Source organism: Solanum tuberosum, unplaced genomic scaffold, assembly GCF_000226075.1.
Source record: "Solanum tuberosum cultivar DM 1-3 516 R44 unplaced genomic scaffold, SolTub_3.0 scf00162, whole genome shotgun sequence".
Lineage (NCBI taxonomy): Eukaryota > Viridiplantae > Streptophyta > Magnoliopsida > Solanales > Solanaceae > Solanum > Solanum tuberosum.
The window spans coordinates 1,165,868-1,193,323 of NW_006239088.1; the positions used below are offsets into that span (position 1 = coordinate 1,165,868).

The following is a 27,456-nucleotide window of genomic DNA, read 5'->3' on the forward strand; positions in this document are numbered from 1 at the left end:
ATTCATTAGACATTAGATCAACATTCTTCATTAACACCTTATCATAAGAGCCCATTCACTCATTAACATTATAAGGAACACACCATGACCTCTCTTAAATGCCTACTTGTGCAATGCATAGATGGTGTCCCATACCACCACCCACACTAAGTAGTACATCCTTAAGAAGCCATAGTTCATTAACATTCTTTGTGGGGGTAAGCCTTAACCGACATAGACCATGAGAGGTTGACATGGAATCCCGGTGTCACCCTCACCGGATAAGGGATTCCTACTTGCCTAAGGTAGGACCATTGTTCTTTAGCTTAAGTGGATCCACTAGCTAGACTTATGTGGGCACATAGTTATGGGATAGGGAGATTGCTACTAGATACCCCGCCTCAACTCACGGATGAGCATCCATCTCAAGAGATTGCTACTAAGTACCCTGCCTCAACTCACGGATGAGCACCCATCTCAACCATATCCTCTCGGTGCTCGGCATTATTCCGCACGGAGTACTTGACATTCATTACATTAATTCATTGTGGGATAAGAGATTGTTACTAGATACCCCGCCTCAACTCCCGGATAAGTATCCATCTCAAACCCAACATTCATTAAAACGGGATATAGGGATTGTTGCTAGATACTCCACCTCAACTCTCGGATGAGCATCCATCCCATCCCAACATTCATTCATTGGAAACATTATCATTGAACTTCATTCATTCATTCATTTATGAGAAGGCTACCAACATTAGGTCTACCAATTCAAGACATTAAGACATTAAGTCAAGATACATTCATCATATAAGAAAAGGATGCCTAAGCCTACCAATTCAAGAGATCACATTCAACATTACATCATCAACATTCATGAGTGTTAATAGAGAGATAACATTCAATCCTAACACAATTAGCTTCTAAACATGATCATCATTCTATCATTGAAATCACGTGTAAATCCTTCAATAGTAAGTAAACACCTCCACCTTTCAAGTGGATCAACAATTCATACATAATTCTACTTTAACATGAAAATTTAGCCATAACTTGCGTTCAAAGTCATGAATCTCAAATCATCAATACACCAACAATTCACCATAATTGAAGCATATATAATAGTACAATTCACTAACCCATAGTAATCATGACATATTCCAATCATAAGCTTTCATAAGCATCAAACACACTTCATAAAAACACAATTTAGGAGTTGAAGGAAATCACGGGTTCATGGAGTATTTCCACCATAAATCATCAATTAAATACCAACACAATCAATTTATGCCATTAGAAACCTTTTGAAATAATTTAGAAGAAGAACCCATGAGATTGAGTAAAACCCTTGGTTTTTCATAAGCTTGAAAACTTTGAAAAACTTCTTTGAAATTGACTCTAGGGTGAAAGCTAACCCTAGATGAAGGATCACCATACCTTTACTAAGATTCCCCAAGAAATTTGATGAAGAAACCACCTTGAATCCAAACCCTAGCTCCCACTTCTTCTTCTTCTTCTTTGGGAACTTCTAGAGAGAGAAATATTTGAGAGGAGGTGGGTTTCTTTTGATTCTATTTGGAGTGGCTTAAATGAAAGGATTTAGGTCATAAAAAGGTCTTATAGTTGTTAGGAAAGGAATAGAATAATAAGGACTTAACTTTGGAAAAGGACTAAGGAACCTTAAAGTTGTAACTTAAAAATTCTGCCCTTGCCTGTGCCCTTTGGACACTTGGGCTTGCCAAGTGCACTAGGCGACTCGCCAAGTGCACCCTTGGCTCGCCCTTTGTTCCAGTGAGCTCACTAAATGGGCTGGTCATTGGGCGATTGGAGGGGGCCAAAGGGCGACACGCCAACCAGCTTGGCGAGCTACCACTTAGCTTGCCTTTTGGTCCAGCACCTAGGCCAAATGGACAGTCCACTAGGTGATCACAAGAGCACAAGGACGACTCGCCTAATCCTTTGGGCGATCAAGTACTCCCATCGCCAAACAGCCCCTCAAAGAACAAGGTTTCTTTTGCTCAATCTTGTTAGTCTAGGCCCTTACTTGCACCCTAGGCTTCAACCTTGCCCCACTTAGGTTCTAAAACAACCTAGACGTCAACCTAAAGTCACACTAACCCAAACGTTAAGGCTCTAGTTCAATCTATCATTTTCCGAGTCGTTATAGAAAAATCTTCCACAACTGATCAGTCCAGCTGCAATGAAGAAAGAGATGAGAGATTGTCTCTGCTTCCTTACCACATAGAAAACACCTTGAGCAAAGATTGACACCTCTCCTCATGAGTTTATCTTGTGTGAGTACAACTTCTCTAGCTAGTAACCAAGAGAAGCATGCAACTTTGTGGGGGATCTTAACCCTCCAGATGATCTTCCCAGTCCAAGTTTGAGGTTGTGAATACTCTGTATGCTGCTTTCACTGTAAATTTGTTCTGCTTATTCCTTAACCATATCAAGTAATCTGCCTCAATTGATGTTCCTTTGAGCTGTTCTAAAGTTCTGAAAAAGCTTGCTAGCCTATCAATTTCCCAATCATTTAAAGTCTTCTGAAACTCAAGTTCCACTCCTCCTCACCCCAAACCATTTCAATTGTTGAGTTCTGTTGTTGATTGAGGGAGTATATGTCTGGATAGAGCTGCTTTAGGAGGCCTTGCTCTATCTATTTATCATTCCATAGATCTACTTTCCTTACATTACCAATGCTGAACATGGTTTTTGTTAGCAATTTGGGCCACAAGTTCTTTATGGATTTTCAGAGACTAACTCCATAAGGACTATTGCTCACTTTGGTTGTCCATCTTCCATTCAAACCATATTTCTCCATGATAACCTTCTTCCATAATGGGTGGTCATCTGAGTTGAAGTTCCATATCTGCTTCATCATTAAACTCTGATTATGGATCTTCAAATTCTTAATTCCAGCACCTCCATTCTTCTTGCTGGTTAGACAAGGCTCCCAATTGACAAGATGTATTTTATTCTTTTCTCTGTTCTCCTCCCAAAAGAAGTCCCTTCTTAAGGAATCCAACCTTTTCATAACACTGGCAGGGAGTGGAAGTAGAGACATCATGTAGGAAGGCATTGCATCCAATACAAAGTTTATCAAGGTCAGCCTTCCTCCCATGGATAAGTATTGGTTTCTCCAATCTGCCGACTTTTTTTTCCATTTCTCCAACACTTGAGTCCATATATTTATTGACTTGCTTTTTGGCCCCAAATGTAATCCAAGATATGTTGTTGGAAGTTCCCCAATTCTACCTCCAAGAATTCTGGACAGTCTCTGAAGCCCACTTCATTAAATGGATAAATAGAACTTTTATCCAGTTGATGTGCAGCCTAGAGATGACCTGAAATAAAATAAAAATCACCCTTAGCATCCTTCCTTGATTTATATCTGCTTCACAGAAAATCAAGGTATCATATTGTAAATGCGTGATCATCATGTTACTGTCTTCCCTGGATCTTACTTTGAACCCTCTGATCCAGTTGTTTGTTTAAGCTTTCTGTACCATGTTATTTAATCCCTCCATGCTAATGATGAACAAAAATGGGGATAGAGGATCCCCTTGCCTCAGACCTCTTTGTGAAGGGAAGAAACCAACTGGAGAGCCATTGATAAGTACTGAAAACATAGTTGTACTTATGCATAAGTGGATCCATTTGATCCAAGTTTCTCCAAATCCCATCTTCCTAACCATCCCCAATAAGAAGTTCAAGTGATCAAAAGCCTTCTCAATGTCTAACTTGCATAGGATACCAGGGGATTTAATATTGATCCTAGCATCAGTACATTCATTGGCAATTAAAATGGTATCTAGTATCTGTCGGCCTTTGATGAAAGCCATTTTTTGTGCATCCACCAATTTGTGCTCTACTTTCTTCAGTCTCTCAGTCAAAAGCTTGGATGTAATTTTGTAAATGCTTCCTATCAAGCTGATAGGCCTAAAGTCTCTCAGATTTTTGGCCCCAATCTTCTTAGGTAATCCGGGTTAAACTCGAAATCGATACTCCAATTTTGTAGCACAAAAGGTTTGTTGAAGAATGTATAGGGACCAACTTGCATAAGTTTCTCACAATCTTCGACAGTTCCAAACCGAAAAATATAGTATCCCTTATGCAACAAAATCGTAGGGTTTGGTCACAAACTTCCAAGCATTTATAATAAAATTTTCCATTGTTAACTCATATGGAGTGTTACCAATCACATACCCCCAATTAGTGCGGACTTCCAGTAAATTTCTTTCTCCTTAAAGGTCATCCTGCTCCATAGTAACAAAAACCTTACCATCCTTAGAGCTAGGAGGAACATAGGATAGCGTCTTAGTGTCTTATCTTGCTTCACGCTCCTATTGCCCTCATAATCTTTTTTCTCCGCCAGTGTCGGCTGGCCTGAAGTACAGCTTCAGAGAATTGTAGCTGGCAGGCTGCCAGTTGAGTACCGTTCGTTCCACCCCCTGTATGGCTCCAGTTGGATAGAGGATGAAGAATTGGAGTCCTCTCCTTTATCCTCAACAATTGATTGAAATCTTATTGGGATGAAGCTTCCAAACTTTATTGATCGCAATCTACAACACTCCATCCTCCGGTGTGACCAATTTCACTCTGATTGTGCCTCTGTACCAGAATGTAACTGTCTTTGTTCCCTTTGTCTCTTTGTCCACGTCATCGGGGTTGGTCCTTTGCCTTGTCTTCAGCACGATTCTTCTCTCTTTTCTGAGGATATCTCTCCGACAGGTTGATCTTCACAAAACTTACCTTTTAATTGTACCCTGTCGCCAAGTGTCCATTCCTCCGCATGCGTTAGTCAGTTTCAGCCCAATACAGTTATATGGTTTTCTTTAATAACAATAAATTTGATGATGTATTTAATGACTTGAGTTTGCACTTGGGTCTTTTTTTTAATTGAAATCGGTAGTTTGCACTAGGAATATTTTAGTGAAAATGAAAAAAAGAAGGTATCTTTTTAGTATGATAATGAAAGAGGCGAAACATCGATAGTGATTTCGTTTAGTTCAAGCAAGTTTTTCCTGATTTCATTTATCCCGCAATTTGAATGAAGTTAATTCATTTCTTTCTTGCATGCCCCTCTCAATTCTCAAGTCAAATTTTCGAATCTTGGGCCTGCTTTGTGAAGTTGGCGAAACTAATTTCCCCAAGTGATGTTGACTATTTAAAATGTGCTAAGTTTTGGGTTCTAAGCGTTGTTGTCTGCTACCAAAGATGAAACTTGTATGTAAGGCAAAATTTTGTCCCCACATCAGAAAAAAACAGTTTCCGTTCTTTCCTCAACTGAATTACAGGATTGCCAACTTTTTGTGTTTTCACAACTATTGGTATTCACGTCAGAACATAGGCTCAAATAGCTTGTATAACTTAGTGATGTCAGGAGACTCTGTTCCATAATGTTCCGCAATCTTCATTAACTTCCATCACCTGTCTGCCTAGCTTCACATCTGCCAATCTGCTTTACTTAGCTACCGTGATTGGTAAAATTATCTTTTGCTCAAGTCATTGTCCTATGTGCTTTCACTTAGTTTTATAAGCCTGTGATACTTTGTGATTTTTTTTAGGCTTTAAATTGAGTTGTCGTGTTCATTTTATTATTTTAATTTTTGTTTTGATAACTAGGAAACAGCTTGATCCACTGGAGGCTTATGTACCAGCTGTGCTGCTAGCTGGGGTGCAGATTAAGGAATTAGGTGACACTCGTTTCCCACTTTCACTTATTTCGTTTCTTAATGTGAAAAACTTTAAGAAAATATCCTCCATTCATGCTGCAATCAGTGTGTTTATTTAGATTGAGTATTTCAATGATCTTTAAAGCAATACAGAGATATCCTAGACTTAAAGGAGTAACAATGGATAGACACCCGAAGTTGGCACTACGGTCAGATAGACACCTTAAATGTGCCAGTGATCATTTGACACCTTCTCTTGATAGAAATTTGTATCATGAACATCTGTCTGTGAGATCACCCGCTTGAGACTCTCTTTGCTGATGTCAGATGGTCAAATGAAATGGTGACATGTGTAATTTTTTTTTTTATAAAAATAGAAATAGAATAACTTATAAAATACAAAAACCATTTATTTACCTATACTATAAGATGGAGTTTACATGCCAAAGCAGGCAGTGGGTCAACATGTCTACTTTGGCATGTAAGGTAGTTTGGTCATTTTAAATATAATTAAATAACATGATTGGCTTAAAAACAAGTTAGAAACTTAAATGATAATGTCACTAAAACACAGGTGGTTACCGAATCTTGAAAGGGGTAACATTTGGCAGCTACTGAGATGCATTTGGTGGAGCTCAAATTCATTTAGGTGATTTCAAAAAAATTCTTGAGTTATTTGTTTGTATTTTTTTTTAATTTGTTATATATTTGAAAATTGCATAATATTATAAGAGGGAGTTTACATGCCAAAGCAGGCAGCAGGTCGACATGTCTGCTTTGGCATGTACAGTTAGCTGGGTCATTTTAAATAAAATTAAATAACATGATTGGCTATAAAACAAGGTAGAAACTTAAATGATAATGACACTAAAACACATGTGGTTACATAATGTTGAAAGGGGTAACATTTGGCAGGTACTGAGACGCATTTGGTGGAGCTCAAATCCATTTAGGTGTTCTCAAAAGAATTCTTGACTTATTTGTTTGTATTTTTTTAAATTAGCTAAATATTTGAAAATTTCATAAAAATATCATTAATCACAATAATTAGCAACTTACAATATTTAAAAGACATAAAAAATCGAATTGACTCTCGAATTCTATTATTGCCACATAAATAGGAAAAGAGGAAGTAACATGTATTATTTGAAAATTAAGTTAAAAGTACTATTAATTAATTATTTAAAATATTTAAAAATCATAAAAAAATTTAGTTGACTCTCCTAATTCCATCCATGCGGTATAAAATTGAGATAAATAGAGTAACACATATTGGGCATGTGTTTACACGAGCTCTCCAGTAAATATGAGAAAAAACACTCTCTCTTGCTCCTCTCATTTCTTTCGTCAAAATGTTTCAGAACTGAACCTCCGATCCCCCTCCCTTTTTTCTTTCGCCACCTGTCCTTACCCTCTCCATCTTTTTCTTCGAACCCCCCCTCTTCCTCTTTTTCTTCCCCACCCTTCCTCCTCCACACCTTCCACCTTTCCCTTCCCCCCTCCTTCAACAAATCTCTCAAAACTGTTGCGGGTCAGAATCCATCTCTCTCAAAATTCTGAAATGTTGTTTTATTTAAATGGTACAATTATCAAATGTTCTCAGAGTTAATTGAGCACTCATGTTTTTTCCTAAATTTTGATATCGGAAACATTATGCACTCTTCAAATAAATTAGAGAGTTTAAGTTGTACTTCTTTTTTTTTGAGAATGGTAAAGTGAGAGTTTAAGTTGTACTTCATGTGAAATTAGTTGGTTTTTGAGTCATTATGATTGAAGTCCATCCTGTGTACTGCTTCAGTATGTTGCAATGTTGGAGGAATTTACTCTTATTATACAAGATGTTGTCAGATCAGTTCATATTTTTTCAGTTGGTTGTGGTGGTTTATGGTGGAGGTGGGCAGAGGGTGGTGGAAAAAGTTGGAGTTAGAATAGGGTTACTTCCATAATGTGTTGCCTCTTTTCTGACACCCTGAAACCATATTGGCTTAAACTGTTCTTCTTCAAGAATTTGTGTTAGTGGTTGCAATTACATTGCTATCCTATCCCCTTACTTACCCCCTCCACCCAAAAATAAATTTAAAAAACCCAAAAACAATAGCCATCCTCTAATACTGGCCCAATTGGATCATGAGCACCTTATGAATCAGAGTGAATGTTGTTTATGGAGATCCCTCTTACCCCCTTATTTATTTGTAATGGTTATGGAAATTTTTTAAGTTTGATGCTCAAAACAACTGAAAGAGTGGTATGGCCTAGTGGTCAATGAAGTGAGTCGAGAACCATGACGTCTCAGGTTCAAATATCAGCAGATACAAACGCACTTGGTGATTTCTTCTCATCTGTTGTAGCCTCAGTAAATAGAGTTAGTTACCTGATACTTGTTGCTGGTGAGAGGGGACAAATATCCCATGGAGTTAGTCGAGGTGCGCACAAGCTGACCCAGCCTCCACGGTTATCAAAAAAGTAAAGAGAGCAGAAAGGTTGGGGTGGATCACTGGCTTTAAGGTTAAAGGAAATGGTGACAAAAAGGTGGCCATCTCTCATATTTGGCATGCTGGTGACACACTGTTAGTGGGTGAGGCAAAGAAGGAACGATTTCTTCTTGTCAGAGAGATTTTTTGGCCTTTGAAGCTGTCACAGGTTTGAAAGCTTACCTCGCGAAGAGTCACCTGTTTAGTGTTGATATTGATAGTAATATTGAAGAGTTGGCTGAAATTGTGATGTAACGTTGAGAAATTCCTTGTTGTATAATTGGGACTTCCTCCGAGTGTTAAAAACAATGATCAAATGATAGTCGATGAGTTCTAGACATGTGCGAAGAAACTGATCCCCCAGGAAAAATAGTATTTATCTTTAGGTGGAAGGCTCACTCTAATCAACATAAGAAAGGGGGGATTGATAAAAAATCTCATCCTTTCCTGGAAGGCTGATGTGATTTGTTTCCAAGAATCTAAAGCAAGGGGTTTGCCTTCTTGGTCGAGCTCGTCGCACCGGGCTTGCCTAGTGCGGGTTACCTCTCCTATGTGGTTTGCAAGCTATTGCATAGGAGCGGGGGTTTTACCCTGTGCGCACCCAAAGGGTAGCGGCTGCGAATTTCCCTTGTCATAAAAAAAAATGGAGGGGGATATCAAGGAAATAGTAAGAGATTTATGGGGGATTAGATGGGTTAATTATACTCAACTGGAGGCAAGTGGTACTAGGGGAGGGATTATCCTAATGTGGGACAACAGAGTTTGGGAAGGGGAGATCAGCTGTATAGGCTCTTACTCTGTACCCTGTAATCTACAACGATTACAGGTAAGAATCAGGACTTCGCTTGGTATCTTACTGGAGTATATGCATCAAATGACATAATGGAAAGGGAAGAGGTATGGTGGGAAATAGCATCAGCTAGGGGTCTGATTTCAAGTCCATGGGTTGTCTCTATAGATTTCAACACGGTTAGACATCCATTAGAAAAGAAGAACTGCAATAGAATTAACAAATCAATGACAGACTTCTCCGAGTTCATTGAAGACATGGAGTTGATAGACTTGGATTTAACATGTGGCCAATTCACCTGGAAACAGGGGGATAGATAGGCAGCTGCTGCTAGACTAGATAGATTCCTAGTTTCAGAAGGATGGGACACACATTTAGGAATATAAGACAACTCATTATTCTTAGAGTGACCTCAGATCACACAACGCTGATGCTACAATGTGGTGACTATGAACTCGATAAATCTTATTTCAAGTTTGAGAATTGGTAGCTTTAAACTGAAGATTTTGGTGACAAAGTGAAGAACTGGTGGGAGTCTTTCCACTGCACAGGAAGGCCTGACTATATCTTGGCTTTCAAACTGAAAGTTATGAAGGAGAAATTAAAGGAATAGAGTAAAATAGTCAAGGGTAATATGGAATTACAGAAACAGAACATACCAAACTAGTTAGCATAATTGGAGGAGATCCAAGAACAGAGGATTTTGACAGAAGAAGAAATAACCAAGAGGCTAGCTTTATCAATGGAATTTGAAGATATTGATAGGCATGAGGAGACTGCTTGGAGGCAAAGATCCTGGGCACTATGGGGCTAAAACAAGGAGATAGAAATACCATTTTTTTCACAGGACAACCAATGCACACATGAGAATAAATACCATTGATAAACTAATAAGAAGAGGAGAAACTTTGACGGACCCAATCAACATCAAGAAAGAAATAATCTCTTTCTATGAGTTCTCTACTCAGAGACAGGAATGGAGACCACACTTTGATAGGAGGAACTGTCCCACGGTCAGTGCAAAAGACAACCTGATGTTGATGGCCCCCTTTGAACCACAACAGATTCTGCACTGTGTCAAATTATATGAGAGACAAAGCTCTAGGACCAGATGATTATACTCTTCCACCAATGTTGGGCAGTGATTAGTTCAGATGTAGTAGTTGTAGTACAAAACTTTTCATAATGTAGGTTTCTTTCAGAAGAGATATAATGCTATATTTGTAGCTCAATTCCAAAGAAAGTGGGTGCTATTGAATCAACTGATTCCAGGCCAATCAACTTGATTGGGAGTGTCTACAAGATCATTTCCATAATCTCAGCAGAAAGCTTGAAAAAAGTAACCCACAACTTGGTGTTGGATGGCCTTCATCAAAGGAAGACAAATCATGAATGCTACTACGATGGCAAATGAATGTGTTGAAGGAATGCAGAGGAGCAATTTGCTAGAAATCCTATGCAAACTAGATATCCAGAAAACTTTTGACCATCTTAACTGGAACTACCGTCTTGAACTATTGCAGAAGATGGGCTTTGGTTCCAAGTGGATAAGGTGGATCAAACATTGAATCAACATAGTCAAATTCTCAGTATTGGTCAACAGAGCCCCGGTTTCTTCTCTTCCTACATAGGCTTGAGATAAGGAGATCCTTGTCTCCTTTCCTCTTAATCCTAGCTATGGAAGGCATAAGCAATATGATATAGACTGCAAAATTAAATGGATGGGTCAAGGTTCCCAAGCAATTCCCAGTACAATGAACGACTTAGAAATCATCCACCGATACCCTGGTTTTCTGTGAGGCTTCCAAAGAACAAATTCTATTATTGAAAGTGATTGTCATCCTTTCTGAATCCATATAGGTTTACACATTAATTGGAAAAAGAGCTACATTTATCGTATCAATGAAGTGGTTGATATTCAATCCTTGGCTGATATTTTAGGAGAGACATGAACTCTTCCTACTAAATACCTGGGTATGCCTCTTGGTGCAAAGAGAAAATATGAGAGATCTGGAATGAGGTGTAGAAAAATGTGAAAGAAGACTAACCAACTGGAGAAGTCAATATATCTCTATGGGAGGAAGATTGACTTTGAACAACAACATGCTTGATGCTTTACCCACATATATGATGTCTATCTTTCCTGTCCCTATCTATGTGATAGAAAAGATAGATGCCTTAAGGAGGAATTTCTTCTAGCAAGGCAATGATGACAAGAAGAAAATCCATCTTGGGTAACTTCGACAAAAAACGAGAAGAAAGGGGGAATGGGAGTCAGGAACATGTTGATGCACAATAGACGTTTGATTATGAAGTGGTTGTGGAGATTTAATATAGATGACAACCAACTTTGGAAACAAGTTACTAAAGCTAACTATGGAGAAGAGGGGTTATGGACAACAAAGGAAGTGACTACTCCCTATGGATGCAACATCTGGAGATCTATCCGAAACTTTTGGCCAATTTTCCAACAAAGAATAGGCTTCAAAATTGGGAATGGAATGAAAATTTCCTGTTGGAATGATGTCTGGATTGGAGAAAACACACCAATCATCTCTTTCCAGAATTATACAGCTTTTGTCAACAAGCATCAATAGCTGACATGTGGACAGGCATGGATTTAAGACTTCCTTGACCCTGGGAATATAAGAAATCGAAGTATTTCGGGATTTTTATTTTTTTGTTAACTTGGGACCCGTTTGGCCATAGATTTCCCAAGTAATATTTGGAGGAAAATTTGGCAAATAGTGTTTGTCCATACAATTTGTCATTATTTGGCAAATATTCTTGGCAAATAATCCAAATTCACAAACCTTGAGCCGATTGTTCATCATTTTCATCAATAATCATATCATCACTTTCATATTCACTGAATATTTTAACACTACTTTGGTGTTCATGTAAAAAATTATGTAATAAATCATATACAACTACTATAGAGAGTATTTTTGTAAAAAATAAAAGTTTGGTGTAGAATTTAAATTTTTAAAAGATCTCAAAGAATGAGATTTGACCCAAATACTAGCTGTTTGGCCATAGATTTCCCAAATAATATTTGGGGGGAAATTTGGCAAATAGTGTTTGTCCATACAATTTGTCATTATTTGGCAAATATTCTTGGCAAATAATCCAAATTCACAAATACTAGAAAAAACTAGTATTTAGGCCAAATCTCATTATTTGGGATCTTTTAAAAAATTTAATTCTACACCAAACTTTCATATTTTGCAAAAACACCCTCTATATTAGTAGTTTGCGTTGTATTACATAATTTTTTTTACGTAAACACCAAAGTAGTGATGAAATATTCAGTGAATATGAAAGTGATGATATGATTATTGATGAAAATGATGAACAATCGGCTCAGGGTAACAAAGTCATGTGTTTTGTCTATTTCACGATGTATGGAATGATGCTTGTTGCACTTACTTTGAACTACCATATTGCTCTAGTGCCATGGACACTACTTGTTATTTGTTGCAATGAAGATCCAATTGATTTCTAATACAAACCTATGGTTAGTTTTGATAGTTTTTAAAACTTATGGATATAAATCATATTTCCTAAAAAAGTGAAATATGTTTCCCAAATACTATGGCCAAACACATGGTGAAATTTCACCCAAATTTTAACACAAATAATATTTGTCAAAAATATTTGGAAATCTATGGCCAAACGCTAGCTTGGTAACTTGTATTATATCACAAAACAATACATGGGTTGTATTGAAACCTTATATACAAATGTACTCCCAATTTCACTTCTCTAGGACTAGATTGAGTCTAGGACATCAATAATAGAGATAGTGTCATTTGAGTATAACTGGTTACACCAAAAAACTAGAAAAAGAATTGCAGTCAAGTTTTAACTTCCACACACTGTTCACTAAGCTCTCAAAACATCTTGAATTGCTCTCTTTCCAGTTAGCCCACCATATAGCAGTAGGGATAATTCTCCATCTACTTTTGTCTTTTGCATGGACCCCCTCTCCCTCCCAGCTCATTAAGGCCCTAGTCACTTCCCTAAGCATGGTCTAGGGAATGCCTTTCAAGTTGATAAAAATTCTCCACAATTGTTGGGTGTACCTGCAATGTAAAAATAGATGGTTGACAGTCTCATTTGTTTCACCACATAGGAAACATCTGGAGCACAAGGACATCCCCTCTTCATGACATTGTCCTAAGTAAGGACTGCTTCCTTAGCCATTAACCAGACAAAGCATGAAACTTTGTGAGGTATCCTACTCTTCCATAGTTGTTTCCAAGGCCATTTGTACCCGACTGGTTTGTTTGGTCCATCATCTTGTAGGCTTTGTTGACTTTGAACACTTCTCTGCCATCACCTGTCCACCATAGAACATCCTCACCTGTCTGCAAACCATTGAAAGTGTCCACCGAGTTGAAAAATTTAGCAACTCTCATGATCTCCCAATCATTCAGATGTCTTCTGAAAATGAAATTCCATCCCTGTGGAGACCATAGCTCTGCTATGGTACTTTGTTGGGACAGGACTAGGTTGTAAATGTCTGGGAAAAGTATTTCCATGTTACCACTCTCATGCCAGTTATCTTTCCAAAATCTGGTCTTCCTTCCATCCAAGACTTTTATCTTTGATTTGTTTTTAACTTCATTCCACAGACTCCTAATGGACCTCCAGAGGCAAACTCCATAAGGAGTTGTCACTTCTCTGGTAATCCAGTTGTCCTCTTCCACATGTTTGGCTCCAATCACCTTCTTCCACAACAATTGGTTATTATTTGAATACTTCCAAAACCATTTCATACTTAGGGCCTTGCTTTGGATCTGTAAATTCTTTATCCCCATCCCTCCATTCTTTTTTCCAGTCATCACTTCCTTCCATTTTATCAAGTGAAAGCTTTCTTCTCCTTGTTACCCTGCCACAAGAATTTCCTCCTGATGCTGTCCAACCTCTTGATGACCCTTGTTGGAATAGGAAAGAGGGACATCATATAGGTTGGTAAAGCATCAAGTACTGAGTTGATCAGGGTCAATCTACCACCTATGGATAAATATTGTCTTCCACTTGGCTAGTTTCTTCTCACACTTCTCAATGACACTGATCCATATTTCTATGGAATTTAGAATTGGCTCCTAAAGGCATTTCCAAGTAAGTAGTTGGTAGTGCTCCTATTTCACCTCCCAAGATTGAAACTAACCCTCTCATATTGTTCACCTCATTAATAGGGTACATCACACTCTTTCTCCAGTTAATATGCAGCCCAAATATACCTTCAAACAAGACTAGAATCACTCTTAGGTATTTAAGTTGTTCCTCCTCAGCATCACAAAATATCAAAGTGTCATCTGCATATTGCAAGTGTGTAACTTCCAAGCTGTCAGTACCTTCTCTAGCCACCTCAAAGCCCATTAACCACCCTCTCATGTTTGCTATCTTTATCATGTTATTTAAACCTTCCATAGTGTTCAGGAACAAAAAAGAGGACAAGGGATCACCTTGTCTGGGTCCTCTCTGTGTTTGGAAGAATCCTGCGGGATTACCATTGATGAGAATTGAGAAGCTAACTGTTGAGATACAATATTTCACCCAATTCAGCAACTTTTACCCAAAACCCATCATTTCCAGCATCTTCACTAGATACTTCCCGTTAACATGATCATAAGCTTTTTCTATATCCAACTTACAGAGTACCCTAGGTTTCTTTTGTTTATTTCTTGAATCAACAGCTACATTTGCAACCAGATTTGCATTCATTATCTGCCTCCCTTTAATAAATGTCATTTGTTGTGAGTCTATCAACTTGTCTGCCACCCTTTTTAGTCTCTTAATCAAGACTTTAGAGATCAGTTTGTATATACTGCCAATTAGGCTAATTGGCCTAAAATCTCTCAACTCCTTGGCACCTTTCTTCTTGGGTATAAGGGCTATGAATGTTGCCTTATAGCTCTTCTCAAATACTTCTTGCTCATAGAAGTTTTGGAAAGTGTCCATGATGTCTTGCCTTACCACATCCTAGCATGTAATGAAGAACCCCATAGTAAAGCCATCTAGACCTGCTGCTTTATCAACTGCACATAACTTTAAGCACCTCAGGACTTCACTTTCCTCAAAATTACTTTGAAGCATCTGTCTTTCTTCTTCTGTTATGACTGGTCATTGTTCATTTTGATACCTAGGTTTCCACTGAGTAGTTTCCTTGTATAGCCTAGTGTAGTAATCAACAATCTCCTCATTAATTATGTTTGGCTCTTGAGTCACTTCTCCCTGTATTACAAGCTGGTCAATGTTGTTATATCTTCTGTGTGCATTTGCAGTATTGTGAAAGAATTTAGTATTCTTATCACCTTCTTTCAGCCGCCAAAGAGCCCTTGATTTTTGCCTCCAGGAGATTTCCTCCTTAATCAACTCTTCATACTTCAGCAGCAACTCATCTTTTAATGCAGATTCTTCAATAGTGAGAGTTTTCTCCTTCCTATCAGCTTATAAGTCAGCCATCTGTTCCAACAGTTTCTTCCTCTGAATGGTCAAATTTCCCTCTTCCCCCTTCCTCCATTCTTTGAGTTTGCTCTTCAAAGCTCTTAGTTTGCATGCCAATCTATAGTCAGGTCTTCCAGTGAAGTTGAAAGATGACCACCAATCCCTAACTATATCAATGAAACCCTCAGCTTTCGACCACCAATTTTCAAATTTGAAATAGCCTTTGTTCCTTTCCCAAGAACCCCCAAGTAAAGCTATTGGTATACGATCAGAGCTCAGCCTTTGAAGAGGAATCTGTTTTAGATTTTGAAACTTGTCATCCCAGTCCTCAGAAATTAGTATTCTGTCAATCCTGGAGGCTACTTCATGTTGATCCCCTTTGAACCAGGTGTATGTAGCATCCTCTAGTTGTAGATCAACTAGTTTCATGTCTTCAATAAAGTCGGAGAATTCCTTCATCCCCCTAGTTCTGCTCGTACAATTCTTCTTCTCAGATATGTATCTAACTGCATTGAAATCCCCACAAACTGCCCACAACCCTTCCACCTAACCTCTTACAACACCCACTTCTTCCCACACTAATCTTCTTTCCTTGTAACAATTGGGAGCATACACTCCTGTAATGTGGCATTTGAAGTCTTGTGTTTGAGACTCAAATTTACAGGTGATAGAGTATGCCCCTATTTCCAGAATTTCTCCCTTCCAAGTTTTCTCATCCCACATCAGTAAAATCCCCCCTCTTGTTCCGCTGGACTCTAAGTATGCTTGTCTGATCCATCTGCCTCCCCAGACCTGTTTGGCTACCTCTATAACATTGCCTTCTCGTTTTGTTTCTTGAAGACATGATGTCTGCCTTCCACCCCCATATCATACTATTCACCAATCTCCTCTTGTCTCTATCATTTAGTCCACCTAACATTCCAAGAGACTAGCTTTATCTTCATCTGCAACTAGTACTTGCATTCCTCCCCTTTCCTCTGTTCCCTGAGCTTTTGAACTTGACATAAAAGCATATCAAATTTTTTCTTGTACTCCCTTAATCTTTGACTTCTTGATTTCACTGCACTGTTCCTGTCGTCTTGCCAGCCTACAACTATCTATTTGTAACAATAGTTCTATGGCCTCCTCCTCGTGGCCTTGAAAATCAACCCCGAAGATTTTCCCCGATTTAATTAGGTTTTGTTGTACCCAATTCGAGGTTTCTTTCTCCTTCCCCTGCATTATGACCTGTTGTTGCGACATAATAGGCTCTGCTTCATCAATTTCCCGGTTGACTATCTCTGTAATAGGATTTTGTAATACTACCCTATTGTTATCGTGATCAATCTCACTTGGTTCTTGATTGCTTTCCACCTGTTTATTAGTGTCTTCCATCTCCATCGAAGTCTCTTTATCCTTCATTATCTCTGCGGATTTTCTCACCATCCTTGCGAATGTTGGACTGTTCTCAGTGACTTGAGAATTGCCATGTATGACTCTTTGTGCTCTTATTTCCTCGACGCATTCGAAAGATCTCTGGGCTGTCAACAAGCCTTCTATTTCCCCTTGAAAGTTGTTAACAATAACTTGGGCCGCCACATCTGGGCCTATGCACCAAGCTTGTGAATTATTTGGCCCAAACTTATAAGTTATAACCCTTCTTTAAGATTTCCTTTAAATGACTGACATACCCCTCATTTAAATGGCTCACGTGCCCCTCACGAGCTGACATCGTGACTTTATTTGCAGGGGCCACGTGCGGCAGCGTTGGAAAGTTCCTAAGTTGACAGGATTCGCTATCAACATCACAGATCCTCTCCCCTAAACCCTTTGGTTAAATCGCTGGACTGGGTAAAAGGTATCTTCTTTCCCCTTACCGCTTTTCGGCATAATTTCAAATCTTGGCGAACATTCCGGCTAGATTTGAAAGTAGAATTTTATGTCGTTCCGCGACACAGCCACCTCTTTCGGGATTTTTCTACCATCGTTTGCAACCAGGATCCTCGCCCACTTCATATGATTTTTCAGTTTTGTTTCCTCCTCCGTAGCCACCCAACCTCCTCCACAGATCTCGCCTTTCTCTTGGAAGACCTTCTTTGACCATAGGTGAAGGGGAATCCCCACTGCTCTGATCCATGTTTCTTTAACAGAAACAGACTTAGAAATACAGGCTGTTGTTGGTGTCCACCATTCGAGATGAAGGTTACACGTCTTCCATCTCCACTGGCCCTGTATAGTCTGCTCTGCCATGTTTCTGTATGGAAACTCAAACAGCAATTTCTTATCATTCAGCTCGTATATGTTTATCCCGAAGACGTTCTTCCAGTTAGAAGACGACGATCTTTTTAAATCTGCTAGAGTTGGCCTCTCTGCAGGCTTCTCACTACAAAACCCTACTAGGCATCTAGATAAAAGATCGCCTTCCTGCGCTCCTATTTTATCTAGGATTTCTACCATACCCCTCATATTTTTTATCTCTGCATTGCGTAAATTCCTGGATTGCCATTTACTATCTTGAATAGCAGTAGTGTAGGGGTAATCTAGGACCACCCTAGTGCTGGGTATTTTCACCTTTACCTGCTGATATTTAATGAATCTGTCAATCTTCAAAGCAATGTCCAACCACCCAGCATTCAATGCCAACTCTGGTATTGTAATTCCAGACCTTCCCCCTCTATATAATGTTATGATGTTTATGAACCTCCCATGTATATTATGCTTTCTTGTACAGTAGTGCTCCGACTCATGCTCAACCATTCTCTATCTTTTTTCTCCTTTTTCTCCTTGGATGCTTCTCTTGAGCATTGGCAGATCCACTCCATCACCTTCCTACTCATAGAAGATCTGTGCATCATCTTCTTCTTTTTTTTTACACTAGTAACATTTGTATTTCAGTCAGTACTTAGGTAGTACTGAAAAACCATATTTACAAAAAAGGAAAAAAATTATAGTCTTTCCAATGCTAAACCAGGAACTAGATGGACCCTAAAACGTCTATGATTGATTCAGTGTCATTGTAGTAGACATTTGTACACCAAAAACAGAACAACAAAATACATTTAAGCTTGACTTCCTGCAGGTTGTTGTCCCTATTTCAAACATCTATCATTTCTCTCTCTCCATATAGTCCACCATACACAAGCAGGGATCATCCTCCATCTTTCTCTGTTTGTAGCCCCAACTCCAGCCTCCTCCCAACTGAAAAGAGTTTCATCAATCTTACTAGGCATACTCCAGGAAATGCCTCTGAGATTAAGGAAATCTGCCACAGTTGGTCAGTGAAATTGCAGTGTAGAAAGAGGTGTTTTACTGTCACTGTATCCTTACCACATAAGGAGCATCTGTTGCATAGAGATATACCTCTCTTGGCCACATTGTCCAATGTTAGAACTGCTTCATTGGCTAGCAGCCAGGTGAAGCATGCCTCTTTTTGTGGAACTTTGACTCTCCGGATTTGCTTCCAAGGCCATTTGAAGTCTTGATTCTCCCTAAGACTTGTTTGTTTATATCCTTCCTTCACCCTGTATCTTCCTTTGTTGTCCCCATGCCACGATAAATAATCTTCACCTGTTTAGATTCCTTGGAAACTCTCCAGTAGTTTGAAAAGTTCAATCATTTTGGGAATTTCCCAGTCATTCAAGTTTCTTCTAAAGATCATATTCCATCCTTGTGGTGACCACATTTCAGCAACAGTTTTCTCTTGGTATTGAGCCAAAACAAAGATGTCAGGAAAGAGATCTTTAAGGCTCACAGTACCCGTCCATTTATCAATCCAAAAACTTGTTTTTCTGCCATTTCGAACTTTGACAGTTAATTGATTACTGAGAAACTGCCAGAATATTCTAATGGATTTCCAGAGGTTAATACCATAGGGGATGTTGACCTCTTTAGTTACCCATGTGTTCAGTTGCTCATACTTGCTCTTGATTACCCTGTACCAGAGGGCTTGGTCCTCCTGATGGTACCTCCATAGCCACTTGACCTTGAGTGCTTTGCTTTGATATTTAAGGTTCTTGATACGTAGTCCACCTTGATCTGTGCATCATCTTTCTGCTTCTCTCTACCCATTCGTACCATTCGACTTTGTCATCATCCCATCTGGTGATATCGAAAGACTTAAATCCTGCATTGAAATAGATTCGACTTTCCTCCATTCTATCGGAGAGTGGTTTATCAATAATCACAGTGGGTGATTATTGTTGGCTTGAAAAAAAAGGGTCGATTCTGGTGGGAGTAACCGGAAAAGATGGGCTTCTCTCTCCTAGGAAGTAGGAGAGAGAGGGTATCGGGAACTGTGTCTGGGAGCCTTTTAGTTGGTCAAAACCGAAGTATTTAGGGATTCGACGCTTATCATCTGCCAAACTCAAAAGAAATGAAAAACGGGCAAGTATTGAGTCTCAGATTTAGAAGAATTTTAGAATAATTGAGAGATGGAAAAGATGGCAGATTTCCTCCACATTCTATCTCAGTTAAATGGTTTTTCAGAAGAGATGGATAGATTAGTTTGACATTGTCACAGCAAAAGGGAAGTTTTCTTTAAAGTCTTCTTACAGATATCTCACTAGCTCCAACAATCAAGTGGCTTGTTCTCTATGGAAAATGATCTGGTAATGAAAATTCCTTACGATGTAGCTTGTTTCACATGGCTTTTTACTACAGAAAAGGTTCTGACAAATGAAATACTTGAGCAAGAGAGGAATGCAACTATGCTCAGATGCTATCTTTGTAATGAACAAGTAGAGACAATTAACCACCTTTTTTTTTTGCACTGTAAATGGACATATCGACTATGGAAAAATTTGATCAACTTGAGGAAAATTTAGTGGATGATGCCAAGAAGAATAAAGGAAGCGCTAACTGTTGGAACAGTGATGGCAATGCAACTAACAGGGAGGAGAGATAGTAGATCGTCTCAGCTTTATTTGGTGGTCAGTTTTGACAAAGAGAAATCAGAGATGTTTTGAGGAAAACATTGTGACACCCAGAAGATCATGATGAATTGCCTAGCCCTCCATTATTTTTGGTGTAAACAGAAATTGTTAATACAAACTGAAGATATTTTTGATGTTCACAGTTTATAAGTATTTTAACAGATAGGATCCTTTTGTAATCGGCCTACTTTTTTGGGGGACTGATAATTTTATGGTGTAGTATACCTGTTGATATTAACTTTTACCTTTATGGAAAATATTACCAATTCAAAAATATCATCTGAATGATCATGATGCAATACGAAGAGCATATATATTCAAAAGTCTTTTCCAACCTCAAAATCACAAGTTTCTTTAATGATGAGCTTTTGAGTAACTATTTGGTATTTTATAGAAAAAGAACATTTTTTAATATTTCCAGTGAGTTAATTTTGGACACGTCTTAAAAAATGAGAACTCCGAGGAGAGGTGTAGTAGTACAATAACAACAAACAACAACATACCAGTGAAATTCCCCAAGTAAGGTTTGAGGAGGGTAGAATGTATGCAAACCTTACCACTACCTCGTGGAGGTAGAGATACTGTTTTCGAAAGACCCTCGGCTCAAGTGTAACAAATCCCGGTATAAAGGAGACAATGAAGATTGAGGAGAATTTGGCAAATAACAAGGAAATAATGTAAAAGTCCACCAGAGAGGAGCCAAAACAACAGTTAAATCATGTGATAATCCAAACTCCATAAACAACATACTAGGGTAGATTATTAAGAAAACAATAATAAACAATGATAAAAATAAAAATAAAACAAAAGAAGTACAATAATACAACTAGTACCATTGCAAACACCAGCCACCCTATGCAAGACAACATTACACTACCTACTAATTTTCTACCCTAATACATACCCTCCACACCCTCTTATCTAGGGTCATATCCCCGGTAACCTGAAGTTGCATTATATCATGTCTTTCACCTCTCCCCAATACTTCTTCGGCCTACCTCTGCCTTTCCTCGTTCCCTCTATAACCAACCTTTTGTACCTCCTCATTGGTGCGTCTATGCATTTCCTCTTCACATGTCCAAACCATCTCAGTCTCGCTTATCTCATCTTATCCACCACGGAGGCCAATCCCACCTTATCCCGGATATCCTCATTTCTAATTTTATCACTCCTAGTATTAGGGGTGGGCGTTCGGTTTTTCAATTTTCTGTTTTAGAAAAGTGTGCACCATATACCAAACCAAACTAATTTGGTTCGGTTCGGTTTAGTTAGGTATTTTTAAATTGGTTTTTCGGTTCGAATGAAAAATAAAATGAGGACAAAATCAAAGTATAAGATAATTAAAATTTAAAAGTATGTTAAGAAATGATGTGTCTCGCCATAGAACACTTATTGTGCTAACTAAAAGACTATTCATCTTTGTCAAGAGCATTGTGCCTCCAACTACTTCTCCAGAAAAACAAGGACGAAGACGGGTTCCTTTACATAACGTACATTGATAAAAATATGTTTTGGTTCCTCTTGCAAACTAATATTTGAAGTTAAATATTGAATTATACATTTGTTGCTATTTTGATTTGTTCATGAATGATTTAATTGTTAGTTGACTTTTTATTTTTAGTTAAGAGAATGCCCATAAATAATATATAAATATTATTATTATTTTATTTTATTTTCAATAAAAGTTCGGTTCTTCGGTGCACCGAAGTTCTGAGACCCTTGCACCAAACCGAAGAATCGAATTTTTGAAAAAAATAAAAATATGTTTTGGTTCCTCTTGCGAACTAATATTTGAAGTTAAATATTGAATTATACATTTGTTGTTATTTTGATTTGTTCATGAATGATTTAATTGTTAGTTGACTTTTTATTTTTAGTTAAGAGAATGCCCATAAATAATATATAAATATTATTATTATTTTATATTTTTTTCAATAAAAGTTTGGTTCTTCGGTGCACCGAAGTTCTGAGACCTTTACACCAAACCGAAGAATCGAATTTTTGAAAAAATAACACCGACACCGAACCGAATTAGTTTGGTTAGGTTCGGTTCGATTTTTCGGTATTTATGCCCACCCCTACCTAGTATGGCCACACATCCACTGACCAAACATCCACCGCAACATTCTCATCTCTGCAACATGCATCTTTTGGACATGAGAGTTCTTGACTAGCCAACATTCAGTCCCATACAAAAATGTTGGTCGAACCACCATGCTACAGTACTTACCTTTGAGTTCCAGCGGTACCCTTTTATCACACAAGACTCTAGAGGCAAGCCTTCACTTCATCCATGTCACACCGATACGATGTGTGATATCATCGTTGATGTCCTTGCTCCCTTGAAGTATAGATCCAAGATACTTGAATCTATCTCGCTTGGGGATATTTTGTGTGTCAAGCCTCACTTCCATGCTTACCTCATGCATCACATCATTGAATTTGCACTCCACCTATTCTGTCTTGGTCCGGCTCAACCTCAACCTTTTAGCCTCCAAAGTATGTCTCCACGCCTCTTAACTTAACATTAACTCCAAAGGTGTAGTAGTGTACTTGAATTTATTTTTCTAAAATATGGCATTGTTATATTAATTTATTCACTTCTTTAAATGTCGACAGTGCATATGGAAAATCATGTGTACGTCACTGGAAGATAATTCTAGGTTCTTGCAAGTTGCCTCATTTTACTGAGTAGTGCTAGATATTTGCAGTGTATGGTTAAGCTTAAAAAAATTTATTGTAAGATTTCACAGCATGATATTTACATTATCTTTTGGCATTTTATAGAGAAATCTTTGGAGGTTGATCAACCTAAATATGGAGATTGCCGGAATATATTGCGTTCTGGTCCTGCATCATCTCTTCGTGTCAATATTCGAGCAGTAAGTTAAGGTTCTCCCACACCTCACTCTCAACTCTATGAATGACATTATCTAACGGTTGATAATTATCCGTTTCTGTACAGCTTTTTTCAAAACTAGGAATGTATGAAGCTGATTTACTTGGTTTAGACTTATGAATGTTCCATTCTGGTCTTGGAGCATGCTATACATCTTAAGGATGAGTGAAAACTAGGGATGTTCGATGATTTTAAACATTTTGAGACAATTTTTTATCTCGTAGGCAGTATAGGAGGAACTTGAAATGATTCGAAGAGAAAAAAGCAAGAATTTTTTCATTTATCTGCAAGTGGTCTGCTATGCCATATCTGCTGCACGGTGCTAATATGAACATTTGATATCATTTAAGCCAGCTACAGAAGTCCAAGCCAAATATTCAAATTAGAGAGTCAGTTAACAAAATACCATTGCAAGTAGCATTTTTGACAGGTTATCATCTGTCTATCAAATCAAGGGAAAAATATCCCGAATGCTCAAATTTTAGTTACCAAGAAAAGAAAAAAATCTGGGTACATAAAAAAAGAAAAAGCTCCAAATTTTTAAATATATCTTGTTGCTTGGTTTGAAAATGGCATTGCACTGAAGTTATATATTCATTTTTCTTTTCATTTAGTTGTGTAGTTTGTAATTTCTTTTTCTTAACTAGTCTATTGGTTGTTGTACAGAGAAATACTTAGGCTTCTTCCTACTACAATTAGATGATCAACTCCTGAAAAAATTCTCTTATCTTCTCATTCAATTTCAGGTAGCACAATACGCAGCTGATGGTGGCAATGGTAAATCAGCTTTCAGTGATGTTGATCAGTGTCTGAGGTACTACATCGTTTATTCAACTGTCAACCTGAACAATGCTGTTTAAATATAACGTAATGCAGTAACATTATAGCTTTGCAGTTAAGGATATATATTAAAATTTGCAGTAGCCTGCACAGGTTGATCAGTCTACTGGGTAGATGTAAGAAAATTTTAGAATGTCCTTGGAACACTGATGATTTCTCTAGGTCTTCCTCTCAGAGAGAGTTTCATAATTGATTTTGTTCCTGTAAGCTTCCTGACTTATTTTCTTGGGCAAGGTTGGCTGCAAAAGATCATGTCACGAATATGATATTATTATTCTACACTGCCAGATGGAACACCTTCAAATTGATGACGAGAGGAGCATGGTTTTAGTATAAACATCAGTAAACAAAAGGGACCAATTTTAACCAAAATGCAAATTGGACCATCATTGCATGTCAACTTTGTATTTTTACTCACACGTGATGTCATTTGTGTTTTTATTCTTTCATGCAGTGCATTGGAAGGACTTGACTCGTTGCTTTTGCGTGCATCAAGAAAGGATCCAGGGGCCTCAATTGACTCAATGAAGGCACAAATTGTTACTGCCTTAAATGCATTGGACAGGTCATACTTCTATCTTTCTTGCCTTGGTGATAACCAATCAATCAATATCGTGTCATTCCCAAATCAATTGGGTTATGAATTCCCTATATCCTTTCTTCTCTATCCAAATAATAAATAATGTCTTTCAATCTCAGTGATTCTTTAAATCTCAATTATCCCTGCATAGTTATCTAGTTTAATCTGAACGAGTTGCGGCTTTTGCCTAGTAGTTAAATATGGATTATTTTTTCCCTTTTCTTTCTTCAGTCTTCTTAAAACCGTCCCAGCTGATGTGCTTGAAAAGGGAAAGTCTGTAGCTGATTCATATTTTTTTGCTGGTGAGGAAGACGTAGCACCCGAGAGACTGGACCCTGAGCTGAAGCAACTGGAATCTATACTGTAAATACGAAAGCCTCTTTCTTGATCAGGTAAATGTTTTTGTATTGCTCATGAGTTGATGGGCAGAGATGGGGTTGCTCTTTACTCTCTTAATTGATGCAGGTCATTCATAGTATGTAGTTAGTTTTGTTTTATATCTCTATTGAATAGCTTCCAATACACTCTTAAATTTATTGCAAGAGTTAACTCTGAATTACCCATAAACATGGACGAACGCACATTAACTCATTCGTTGAGTTTAGAAAATCGATTCTATCGGAAGGAAGATAAACATCAGGCAAAAAATGAGATTTACAGACAAGCCTTGTTATGCCACTTGATCCTTTGAAGTGGGAAATTCAACTGTGAGATCAATCTTAACATCTTTAGTGCAAGAACGAAATAAGGGATTAACATCAATACTCTTAACTGCAACCCAAAAGTCATGTGCATGTATTGACATTTGACAGGACTTTATTGATAGCTTACATGGAAAGCAATTGAAGACAGGACCAAGATTTGAAAGCTTCTATAATACACACAAGCTAATTGGACATTGAGAGCATGTTTCACATTGTTGTTGGGAGGTCAAAAATATTCTTTTTGAAAAATCAAGTGTTAGGCAGATCTTTAAACCTGTTTTTAAATGAAAGCAGAAGTAGTTTTTCTAAGGTTAGAAAAAGCTAAAAATATCTACTTCTTAAAAAAAGCAAAATAAGAAGTGGAAGTTTTTTTTGAAGACTAAAATAGACCTTCCATATTTACATATTTATCAATGTCTTATTAATTATTAATTAATTAACATATCTCATAAGTTTGGTTAAGTTTCATTCAAGAATTTTATATTTTATTTTTATATAATAATTTTTTTATTTTATGTTTATATATTATTATTTTATATTTTATATATTACTCCTATTACTTTACAGAATTAGAAATAAAGGTAACAACATTTTTATAGGATCAAAAATATGAAGGAAATTATTTATTTTTTCGTATGTAAGGATTTAATTTATGGAATGATTTTTAAATTTATTTTTCTTGATATTTTTAATTATATTTAAATTTTTATGTTAATATTATATTAGTAATATTTTATTTATTTATGTATGTATATTGATTGAAAATTTAAATATGTTCATTTTAATTTAACTAAACATTTTGTAAAAAGATATTTAAAATAGTTTCTCTATAAAATAATTTTAATATTAAAAGTACATTGATACTTGCCCTTTTTCGTAATTTGAATGTCAAAAAATACTTCATAAAAAAGATTAGTCAAATATAATTTGCTTATTAAAAGCATTTTTCAAATGAATTAGTCAAACGCACATTGTTTTTTTTTTTCATAACACATTTTTCAAAAAAGCTATTTTTTAAAAAAGTGCTTCTAGAAATAACCACAGCCAAACAAACTTTTCTAATTAATATGTTGCAACTGAAATAAAATAATTTATAATTCATGATATCTAAATAATGAACGTGCTTCGATACGAACAATTATCATGCTTTTATAAAGTAATTGTATTAAACATGGTGAGAATGCAAATTGAGATTTCGTAAATCATATTTATTAGTATGTTAACAAGTTTATAAAGCTAAAATCATTAAAAATGGTTATTGCAAAATAGACACATTGAAAATTATCTAACTTACATATTTAATAGTAGGTTTCAGTTCGACAATACACATTAAAATAATTTCAGTTCGACGATACACGTTAAAATAATATCTGAATACTAAATTTTAGGCATACCAAAGGTTATGACTGGCAAACTTTCTTTACAATGAAATTTGTAAATATAGTCAATTAACTCAACCATTAATTTATATAAGCATGGTTTCTAATATAAACAAATACAACTTTGAAACAATAAATGAACCCAAATTGCACATAAGCCCCTCCCATTTAAACAATCTAAATTATTTTTATTTAGAGAGAGTTAATATTTCCAAAATTAGTCTTCCCCTTTCATGAAAAGTTGTGGCTTTTATGGAAAGTTGTGACTTTTATGAAGAGTTGCGACTTTTATGAAGAATTGCGACTTTTATGAAAAATTGTGACTTTTATGAAAGGTTGTGACCTTTCCGAAGGGTTGTAACTTTTCCAAAGAGTGGTGACATTTCTGGTAAGGCACTATAAACATTTATCCACACTACCCTTTGTTGTCTATAAATAGAGGGATTTCCTCTCATTTTAAAACAATGAAAATTTTGAAATTCTTCTTCTTCTGCACAATTAAATATTCGTGTACTTCGCTCCTATTGAGTGGCTCACTACACCATTGTTTTTGTATCAATACACTGGTGAATATAATCGTTCTATCCTGAGATGACCTATTCCTTTAAACCTCGGGTACTAGAGGGGAATAATTTCCTTAAGAGGACACTATGCATTCAATGAGCTCGATTTTTTCCTTTATGTTTCATCCTATTGTTACAGATCCTGGTATGGTTTTTTACGGACATTAATTTATGCTTATGTTATTAATTGATATTTTTGAGTACATG

General features: G+C 37.1%; 1 protein-coding gene across 1 annotated transcript in view; it reads left to right on the forward strand.

Annotated features, from left to right (window-relative positions):
- The window catches only part of LOC102599179 (uncharacterized), a 35,699-nt gene extending 10,529 nt beyond the window's left edge, over window positions 1–25,170 (forward strand). Inside the window, exons 3-7 of the mRNA XM_006353799.2 lie at window positions 5,608–5,678; window positions 23,072–23,166; window positions 23,930–23,997; window positions 24,478–24,588; window positions 24,835–25,170. Coding sequence (XP_006353861.1) covers window positions 5,608–5,678; window positions 23,072–23,166; window positions 23,930–23,997; window positions 24,478–24,588; window positions 24,835–24,970 — 481 coding nt within the window. The 3' untranslated portion in view covers window positions 24,971–25,170. The remainder of the gene's footprint in view (window positions 1–5,607; window positions 5,679–23,071; window positions 23,167–23,929; window positions 23,998–24,477; window positions 24,589–24,834) is intronic.
- Window positions 25,171–27,456: the final 2,286 nt, after the last annotated feature.